Genomic DNA, 11,151 nt, shown 5'->3' with positions numbered 1-11,151 from the left:
AATGACAGAGCTGAAACCCGAAATGTGGAGTGGTGGTGCTCGAATTTTGTGTGATTTCCTTGGGGTTTCTGCCACTATTTATAGGAAAAAATCAACAGGCGAAGGGTCTCCTCATTCATGACCAATAATGTTCATTAACAGCCATGATTCCTCATTATTTTAGCTGTTACAACATCTTGGTTTCTAGCTGTTGCAATCCTTGGCTGATACATGCAACATTAATCTGCATACTCAATGTGGCTGTTACAATTCCTGCCTATGACAAAAACGTGGCTTCACACAATGCAACTTCAACGGTACGTTCAAGAATTTTTGGCTTCAATTTCTAGGCTTTAGGATAGCCACAAGTGGTTGAAGTCTATGGGTAGTTAATCCCAAGGTATTCACATTTTCTTGATCTTCTTCGTCCATCAAACTCCATGAAAATTCTTGCACAAGTCTACCAATTGCAACACAAGAAATTGTCATAGCTTGAAGAGCACCAATGCACACCCTTTTCCCAGCTCCAAATGCCATTGTTTTGTGCAAATCCATTGAATCCTCGCGAAAAAATCTTTCGGGCTTCCATTCTTCAGGCGTCTCCCACATGTTCTTGTCCATGTTACACCCATAAATGTTTAAAGCAATCTGCAAATTTAATAACTCATGAAAAATAAAATATTGATCCCTATTTTAATGGTGTAGATTATGGGTATATATATATATATATATACATATATATATATATATATATATATATAAGAAATACAACCTCAGTGCCTGCTGGGATATGATACCCTCCAATTCGTGTATCTTCGTGCACATATCGAATGGGAAGTATTGGAACTGGACTATGTTTTCTCAGTGTTTCTTGAAAAACGGCCGATAAGTATGGAATTTGATTCAATTTGTCCTTTGTCAGTCTCCCAATTCCGCAGATTTTTTGAATTTCTGAGTATAAATGTTTCTGTTGGAATCGAATGACAAAAAAAAGAAGAAGATACATTTAATAATACGGAAACGTTTAACAGGATTGGAACCAGCATGAGATATGGATTATATGGAACAATTCTTGGTGTAAACGTAAATCAAAATTAATCTTGGTCCAATTATATAATTCTCACATGCATGCAGAATATTGATGAAGTGCAATCAATCACCTGACGATCGGGACTTTTACAAAGTTCGTACATGGCCCATTCGGTGGTGACTAATGTAGTATCCGATGTTTCGATAAGGTCTTCCCATAGCAACATCAGAAGTTGTTGTTCAGATAAACAAGTTGATTCTGACAATAAATAGTCAAAATAACACTTCACTGCCTGCAATAAAATCATATCTTTTAATTATATATTACCAAAAATGTATGGTAGCTAGGAAAAACATATATAATTAAATTTTCAAAATTTAAAGTACGTACGTACCTCTCCAGCTTCGACACGTTTCCTCTGCTGGTCGATAAGGGCCTTCATCACAGCTTGCCTATTGGAACACATGTGTTGAAGCCTGTTTTCAAATTTCTTATTCGGAATCCATTTTAGATAAGGGAAAAAGTCCCTCCAATCCACCTCGATGGCACCTTCCATTGGATCTGTCACTAGAATCTTGAATAATTCATCTCTCCAAAGTGTGGCTCCCAATTCTTTAACATATATTGATCTGAAGTCCATCCCAATACCCATTACCTGCCCATCGATCAAATAAAAATTAATTAATCCGGGCTAGCTCCGCCTATGCATATATATATATATATATATATATATATATCCACTCATTTTTATGTTTTCTTTTTTAGATGAAAATATTAATACCAAGGGAAGAAACAGACTCACTTGTGTCAATCCCAATCCGAAAAGTTGAGACTTGAAAATTTTCCTGAAATCAACAGGTTCTGATAGGTGAGCTTTGAGATGGGCATGAAATTTGTTACATATTTTGTCTATCATCTCCTCTCTATGGATACGATGTCGTTTCTGTGCGGCTGGTCCGAGGGTACTTGCAAGTAAATGTCGTTTGGATACCTTGTGAAATTCATTATAATCGCTAGTGGCAATCATAGATTTATTGGAGGTGAGGATTGTTAGTGCATTCGACAACTTTCTTGTTGAGATGGATGACTATCTTGCTACCACAGCCTAAATGAATTAAGACAAAGAAAACCCAAATCAGACCTGTACAGTTTTGTGTAGAATTTTTTATAGATATATATATTACGTGGTAAGTGTACCTCTTTTTCAACTTCGCTAGTGTTGAGAACAATCATAGAAATAGCACCAGTCCTGATGGAATATATAGGGCCATATTTTTCGGCCTATTTCGTGAAAGTTTTGTAGGGTTTTTTTTTCTTTCAGCTGCAGTAGATTTTCAATTATCGGTAGCCCTGGAACTTCTGCATATTCACCACATCAATAAATATACAAACACATGCAATACATTAATATTAGAGAAAACTGCAATTTCGACGTACCATTTTTTTTTTTGTGATTTTGGTTATAAGTGAGGTCAAATTTCAGTTTTAATTACTCATTTATTTTTCAGTTTTGACAATTTTAGTTTTATTTCAATCCAAAGTGATGATCTGGCACTGCATAACGTCGGATCGGAGCCATGTAGGCGCTACGTTAGGTGCCACATGATAAAAATGACTAAAATTTTCAAAATAACAAATATATTACCGCAAGACTGAAATTTAACAATATATCTAGATGACTAAAATCACAAAAAAAATTAATATAATAGTTTTCCGTTGGATATTATGATATTCTATTGAACATGACTTGGATAATATACACACACAAACGGTCTATATATATACCTGGCGGAGGAGGGAAGGTGCAATATCTCTTCTTGCCATCACGTACGTTTCGTCTAATGAAGAATAAGAAAAGCCAAGCAAAAGCAACAACTAATCCGGCCACAGTAATCAAATTTTGAAATGATTCCATTGGAAGCAGTCCCAAATTATTTTGTAGCTATTTCTAGGTTTTTTTTAATCCATTCATATGAATTAATGTCATGTATTTGTAATTGAAGATGGCATCTCCAGGAAAATTATTCTTTCCGGATGAGTTGAATTAGATGCGGACAATTACAATAAGTACACTTCATTCCATAGCCCATATGTCCAAATAAATTATGCCTTAACCTTCCCAATTTAATTACTTAATAAAAATATCGACATCGACCTTCCCGATCGGTAATACGCTAAAGAATACATCTGAGGGTTAATTACTTAATTAATTTATTAGTTGATCGACTTATTATATTGCTGCTTACTATAATTATTGTGTCTATATGTAGGATAATTAATAAGTACAAATTCAATATTTTTTTTAATCTATAGGAAAATTCAATATAATTTTCATAAGTATGTCTCTAGTGAAACTTTGTAAAGGCACCAAGAATTCCTCCGTTCACGATCACCTGGGGGCAAAAGGTGCAATATCAAGAATTGTTAATTGGAAAAATGAAAATGTGTACTGATGATATGATAAACATCCTATCATATCTTTATTTATATTTTAGAGATATATCATAATATTGCAATTGCATGGATATACATAAATCTAGTTGTATTATACATTACAATTCTACGTGGACTGAAACTCTCGTCTCTCATCTATGTCTTTTACATGTCTTTCTCATAGCCAATGATCAAACACACCGCCGTATTGGGTTTGTTCAGTCGCACGTTTTTTTGTCCCTGCAAGAGCCGTAGATCAGCGCTCTCTGGAGTACACCATCATCGTCGACCACAGAACTCGGAAAAGTGGAGAGAATGAGGCTAGCAATAACGACCATCGCCATTGAGTCTAAAAGATAAGTTTAAACGCTTTATTGCAATTTATCATACTATTATTCATTATTAAGCATTTAATGCTCAAACATCTCTAATTATACAACATCATATCTATGTATCTTGGAAAAGTTTGTCTGGAACTCTTTCCGTGATTCAATCATGCTTATGGCTGGATTCTTATATTATATGTGTGAATTGTTGGTTCCTGTTTAGTTGAAATTTGGTTTGTAAGTCTTGATAAGGATCGACCGTTTCCTCGTTCTAGACACCTTTGTTTCCAGTTCTCCCGCACTTTAAGTGTTTGATGAATTTCCCTGTTAGTTTCAGAGGGGAAGAAATAAACTAAATTCCAGCTTTTCAGCATTTCAATCTTCTTCACATGCTACTCGACTGAGCACCCATCTTGCTCCACCCACACTTCAAATTGAATATAACTATTTTTGCTTTGTGTTGCTATAATTAATTGATGGGAGCCATCGTTAGAACAGTCAATGGGCCATGCGTAATTTAAATTGAGATAAATGTGTCTTTGTTTATTCGTTTCATGTTTTGTGTAAGATAGCATCATATGGTGCATGATTTAAGCATTCGATTGAGTTGGCATTAGGTAATGTGTTTATTGAGACTACTACTTATAGTTAATTGAAATTTTCATGAAGATTTACTTATTATCATCATGCCATCGAGGCTTCTTGATTATTAGACAAGAAAGTTTCATTAATCTAGCTCTTTTGTTTTTATTTGAGTAATGAAGAATTATTTACACATCCGCCTAACATATTTTTATCCCATCAGTGCATCCCTGGTTCGCTACAATAGATAGGGGCGAACTCGCAAGAATGTGCCAGAATCTGTTAATCCTCTCATAACAGTTGCTTTCTTTTCTTAAAAATGTTCAGTACATACGATTTGATGTTGATCCAAGCTTTTTGCAATCTCATTTAAATATCTGAGTGAAGTAATATTTTAAGCTTGAATCGTGAGCCTCATATCAATGTTTCTTATGTCCTTGTACGGAAAATGTAGCACAAGCTCTGTTTTAACTCCCTCATATATCTTTAGTTTACAAAATCATACGGAATTAGCAAAATTCATCCCTACATGCATGTACTGTGTCTCTGTCTGAGAAAATAAAAATTATCTCATGCCATCTCCACTTAATTTGGCAAACGAGAATGGGCAAAATCATGTCATCACTACCATGAACTTATATATAGATTTGCATTATTATAAATCAAGGATTTATTTAATTTCTTATTGACTTTTCACGAAGGCATGCGTTCATGTTATTTTTCGTCTTTTTTCCTTCGTGAAGAATTTGCATATTTTTAATTAGAATCATGCACGACTAAGTACTAGTTTTAGTTATTTGCACCTTATATTAATATTATCTATATAGGCTCAATTTTTGAATCCTTGATAAGTGGCTTATCACTTTCGATTTTATTAATCCTTAGTTTTCCACCTACTAAGATATTTTATTGTCATATTTTATGTGACCAGCTTCAATGGTTCAAGATTTCACCATTCCACGATTTTGGATATTATAAAATTTTCTTGATATGTCATACATTCATATTCTTATTATTTTGGATTCTTTCTGCCATGATTTTGTCGTTTGGTGCATAGTTCAAAACATATTACACTTGGCTACATGGATCTTGCTTGGAATTAGCCCATGTCGCTTTTACCATCGAGCATCTTAGCTTGGCACATTGCGGCAACCTAGGCAATCCTACTCGACCACTCGAGAAATAAAGATAAGTCTTCTATCATCTTTATTTTTAGCAAACTATTTTTGTTATGACAAATTTTAAGATATGTCATAATAAATTTTTTATGTGAAGTCATACGTTTAATTAATCCAATATAATATTGCGCATCTATTGCCTTGTATTTTTGTTTGGGCTTTTTCTACATAAATCGACATGCAATATCGCAATAAGGCTCAATTAATGGCTCAACACTTTATAAGACCGGGTAGGTTCGGCATCACAAAATCCTCTCTGGGGGTGTTAAACCAAAATCTTCTCCGGGGGTGGTAAACCAAAATCCTCTCCGGGGGTGTTAAACCAAAATCCTCTCCGGGGGTGTTAAATCAAAATCCTCTCCGGGGTGGTAAACCAAAATCCTCTCCGGGGGTGGTAAACTAAAATCCTCTCCGGGGGTATTAAATCAAAATCCTCTCCGGGGGTGCAAAACCAAATCCTCTCCGGGGGTATTAAATCAAAATCCTCTCCGGGGGTCCAAAACCAAAATCCTCTCCGGGGGTGCTAAATCAAAATCCTCTCCGGAGGTGTTAAACCAAAATCCTCTCCGGGGGTGCTAAACCCAAACCCACTCCGGTGGTACTCAAAAGCCTGACCAGCTCGGCACTCACCACGTCATTCGTGGTCAAATCAAAGCCCGACCAGTTCGGCACTCGCCACGCCATTCGTGGTCAAATTAAAGCCCGACTAGTTCGGCACTCGTCACGCCATTCGTGGTCAAAATTAAAGCCCGATCAGTTCGGCACTCACCACACCATACGTGGTCAAAATAAAATCCGATCAATTCGGCACCCACCACGCCATACGTGGTCAAAATTAAAGTCCGATCAGCTCGGCACTCACCACGCCATACGTGGTCAAAATTAAAGCCCGGCCAGTTCGGCACTCACTACGCCACTCGTGGCCTATATCTTAAAAGCCCGACCAGTTCTACATTATGTAAACTCACACCACTCGTGGTTATCTCAAAAGCCCGACCATCTCGGCACCATATAAGTTCACTCCATCATGAACGCTCAAAGAAAATTGCAAAAAAACAGAATGTTGTCTTTATGCTCTAAAATATAAATTCAATCATTTAAAAGTTCCTCCTCGCTTCACTCGTCGTCACTTCTCTTCGGGATGAAGTATTGATGATATGATAAAAATCCTATCATATCTTTATTTATATTTTAGAGATATATCATAATATTGCATGAATATACATAAATCTAGTTGTATTATACATTACAATTTTACGTGGACTGAAACTCTCTTCCTATAAATAAGGGACATCTAACCCTTATACAAGGAGGTTGTATTTTTTACAGAACGCCTCTCACTCTTTTCTCACATCTCTCATCTATGTCTTTTACATGTCTTTCTCATATTTTCAATCTCTTGCAATTTTCATATATCTTTTATATTGAATCCTATACTGACTTGAGCGTCGGAGTGGCTTCGCCTTCGGGCGAGCCATCTCACATGTTTTCTTTGATGCACAAAAATATTTGGGATCATTCGGCTCGGTTTATTGAAAAAATTGATTCGTGATTACCGGTTCAAGATAATTTATTTGATGTGAAATTTTTGAACGCATCATGTACGTAGGATATATAAGTTGGATCGATGGTATGTTTCATCAAATCCGAGGGCCATGTACTCTGAACGTAACTCTCAATTTTTCAATAACCGAAAAATTAATTTATCCATCATTTGGCAGCTAGTAGGCAATCCAAGATAGAAATTAAAGTTTCTCGATGCGAAAATTTGACTAAACGTGAAGCAAAATTCCATTACTTTAAATTTATATCTCCCACAATTCAAAAAATCCTGATCATTAACCATAATCTTCCTAAATGATTCTAATTACGCTTCGTGAATCTCTGGCTACTAGTTTGACAATTCTTTTCAAGAAAACTACAAATTTATTAAACATAAGTTTGATTTTTTTTAAAAAAATCATTAAAAAAATAAAAAAAATACATATGAATTAAGTTATGAACAGAGTTCATAGTTATTGATTTTTAGGTTGCCTACCAAATCTTATCGTTTGAAGCTCGATCACTTCTCGTGCTTTTTTCCTGCTTTTATCATCAATCAATTTTGGCTTCTAAAGAATTTAGATCGATAAATCTTGATGATATCTCATCCAAAATATTATTATGGGCTAAAAGCAGAGACGAATCTAAGAATTTTATTGAATGGGGAAAAAATCTAAAAGAGAACACACATACATGTTTATATATAATCATCGATAACAAAAATTAAAATATAATAAAGAAATATAAATAATATTTTTAATTTTAGATGTAACTAACAATATGATCATCTCTTACGACTTGAAATTAGTACTAAATATATTCGATATGATACAAAATATAATATTTTTAATATAAGTACGTAATTACACTATCATTCAAATATTAATCTTATGTTCGATTGATTGATGAAGAGTTTGATTGGAGTAATAGCAAAGATGAATTAAATTAATTATGAAGAAAAAAATTTATTCTGAACATGTGTTGTTGGTTAATAGTATAGAATTGTAAACAATATTTTAATGTTTTATCAATAATAATTTATGTATACAATTTTTAAAAAAAATTAGGGTAATGTAACTATGTTTACAAAAAAAATTGGAGGGCAACTGCCCCCTTGCTGGCTAAAAGCTTGCTCTCAGCGTCAACATTTTGCGAATATATAAGAAAAAAATATAATGAGGTCGTTTGCCAACTTGTATTCATTTCGTCTTAGTAAAATCCAAAACCATGGAATTTACATGGAGGGGTAATACTACTTCACTAGCAACTGCGTTCATAATCATCTTTCCTAGCATCATCTACTTTCTGCTAAAATTTGCATCCAAAAGATTCAGAAAAAGTAAACCAAGTTCACCCCCGGAAGCGGCCGGGGGATGGCCGCTCATCGGTCACTTGAATTTGATGTCGGGCCCGGAGCAACCTCATGTGGCGTTGTCGAATTTAGCAGACAAATATGGCCCGATTTACAGCATCAGATTAGGCGTGTACCGTTGCTTGGTGGTGAGCAGTTGGGAAGTGGCTAAAGAATTTTTCAACTCCACAAACGATGTAATTTTCTCCGACAGACCACAAATTGCGTCGATTCAGCTTATGGGCTACGATCATGCCATGTTTGGCTTCAGCAAATATAACGATTACTGGCGGGAACTGCGCAAGTTTTCCGTGCAGAACCTGCTTTCCAGCCAGAAGGTGTCTACGCTTGGCACCACGTGGGAGATGGAAACCCGGGCCATGATGAAATCGATTTTTACTCGGTGCCAAGAACCATTGGAAATGAAGAAATGCTTGGAGGACCTGGCCTTGAATTTGATGGTGAGAATAGTTTCGGGGGCTACGGTGAAGAAAATGAATTCGGAGGAGTCTGAGAATTGGCGACAACAGGTCAAGGAATTCTTCAAGATGATGGACGTGCTTACTTTCTCGGATGTGTTGCCATGTATGGGATGGTTGGATTACTTCAAAGGAACCAAGAAAGCTTTGAAGAAGACGGGGGAAGTGATGGATGTTATACTGCGATCATGGCTGGAGCAGCACAAGATTTTACAGAAGCTGAAGAAATCTTATCAAAATTATGGGGAAGAAGAAGATGATTTCATGGAGGCGACGCTGAAAGCTGCGGATTCCATGGCGCACCAATTTCCGAGGTATGATGCTGATACCATCGTCAAAGCCACGTGTCAGGTAAACCCCCACCCCCCCCCAATTCTTATCTTTTCATTTCCAGCTGTTGATAATTATATCTGTTCCGGAGAATTTTATCAATATAAATAAGTGGCCGGTTTAATAGAAAAATTAGTGAATTTTAGAAGGCTTGAATTTAGTAATTCGTAACAAAGACGATATTATCTATTTTAAACGAACATTTATTTATTTATTAAGCTTGCTTTCCGTTAATTTGGAAACGTGCTTTTATTGTTGTGTGGAAAATAGTTTGCCTTGGATTATTTATTTTAAAAAATTTAAAATTTTTTCCATACATTAGATGGGAGAAGTTAAGGTGAAAAATTGATACCTCATGATATAACATGGCCTCTATAATCCACCAAATCCACACAACAAATTAAATTAATAGTTTTAATATCTGATATTCAAAGGGTAGACTGAAAATAAGGGGGCGATAAACTTCACTTGGAGATATATACCAAAGATGACCAAACTCAACTTTTGGTCCACCGTCGTGTATACAAGCCAAGAAAGTTTTAGAATCTAGCTAATTAATAAATGAAATTTTGTACAGTTTACTCTATAGTCTATATTACTATGACGCCTAATTAAAAATTTAGGGCAACGAAAAATTAATATGCTGTTTATGTGTTAACTTCCTATCAATTTAATTCATAAAATGATCACTAGTTAATTAGGTGTCTATAAAATTTTCTAAAATTCTTTGATTTTAATTTTTACAGACTATGATCGTTGCTGGAACTGATACGATCACCGTGACTCTCATTTGGGCTTTGTGTTTACTACTCAACAATCGCCACGTCCTCGAAAGGGCTCAGCAAGAGCTAGATGATCACATTGGCATATCAAGAATGGTGGAAAAATCAGACATTGGAAATTTAGTATACATCCAAGCCATAATCAAGGAAACCCTCCGCCTCTATCCGGCTACGTTTCTTATATCTCCTCGCGAATCATCTCGAGACTCTACCGTAGCAGGATACCAAATTCCAGGTGGAACCCGAGTCATTATAAACCTGTGGAAATTGCATCGTGATCCAGGGATGTGGTCGGATCCATCGGAGTTTAAACCCGAAAGGTTTTTGACCGAATGTAGAGATGTTGATTTAAGAGGCAAGCACTTTCAGTTTCTTCCGTTTGGTGCTGGCAGAAGAATTTGCCCTGGAATTACGTTTGCTTTACAATTCATGGAACTCGCACTCGCTACCCTTTTGCATGGATTCGATATTAAAACTCCGGCAGGTGATGTTGTGGACATGAAAGGGAGTTTAGGTACCACCAATATGAAGGCCTCTCCTCTTTCGGTTCTCCTGGCACCAAGATTGTCGCATGATCTTTTCTCGAGCGAGATATGAATGGGTTGATTAGATCCGACCCTATGGTATTACCCCATGGTGGAATTATTTTATTGTTTTTTGTCATATGGGTCCCACTTAATCATCTGAAGCTCACATGATATTAACCAATAAAATTATTATGCTTATCCCATGGAGTAATAACCATAAACTAGGATGAATTTTTCATATCAATGAGTGGGAACAGTAATAATATATATTTGTAAAAGATAAGTTTCAAAATGGTACGTATACTATCTTGAACATGGTTCGTTACATAAAAATATAAATTTTTAAATAATATGATCTGTCTTGTATGGTTGGTTGTGACATTTTTTCCCTTATTTTGTGTAATAAAAGCGAAGGTCATTATACATTTGTATGCGTTCGACTAATCGAATCATTCATGTACTATCTTCTTTTGGCTTCTCGTCTGGGATGATTCTAGATTGCGTAGATTTTTGTCTTTTGTTGTTAGGGGTTTTTTTTTTTTATTTTTAATTTTAAAAAATAAATCTATTTCAAAATTAAGGTGTGCCCCAGCAAATCCGCTGTGCCTAAAA

The 11,151-nt window shown here is 35.6% G+C and overlaps 1 protein-coding gene and 1 pseudogene across 1 annotated transcript; one reads left to right on the top strand and one right to left on the bottom strand.

Annotated features, from left to right (window-relative positions):
- Positions 1–318: 318 nt before the first annotated feature.
- On the bottom strand, positions 319–2,924 carry LOC140861924 (ent-kaurene oxidase-like; annotated as a pseudogene).
- Positions 2,925–3,623: 699 nt separating this feature from the next.
- Positions 3,624–10,946, top strand: LOC140863430 (cytochrome P450 CYP82D47-like). The gene is made up of 2 exons (XM_073266859.1): positions 3,624–9,251; positions 9,977–10,946. The coding sequence occupies exons 1-2, from the start codon at positions 8,298–8,300 to the stop codon at positions 10,607–10,609; spliced, it is 1,587 nt and encodes a 528-aa protein (XP_073122960.1). The 5' UTR covers positions 3,624–8,297; the 3' UTR covers positions 10,610–10,946.
- The last annotated feature ends 205 nt before the right edge of the window (positions 10,947–11,151 follow it).

The sequence above is a fragment of the Henckelia pumila genome, chromosome 4 (assembly GCF_033568475.1).
Source record: "Henckelia pumila isolate YLH828 chromosome 4, ASM3356847v2, whole genome shotgun sequence".
Taxonomy (NCBI): Eukaryota; Viridiplantae; Streptophyta; class Magnoliopsida; order Lamiales; family Gesneriaceae; genus Henckelia; species Henckelia pumila.
This window is presented reverse-complemented; position numbering and strand designations above follow the sequence as displayed.

Excerpts from the sequence above, each read along its gene's own strand:
- LOC140863430 (XM_073266859.1), top strand. The coding sequence starts at position 8,298 with ATGGAATTTACATGGAGGGGTAATACTACTTCACTAGCAACTGCGTTC. Across the intron at positions 9,252-9,976 it reads TCGTCAAAGCCACGTGTCAG|ACTATGATCGTTGCTGGAAC; the intron begins GTAAACCCCCAC and ends TAATTTTTACAG.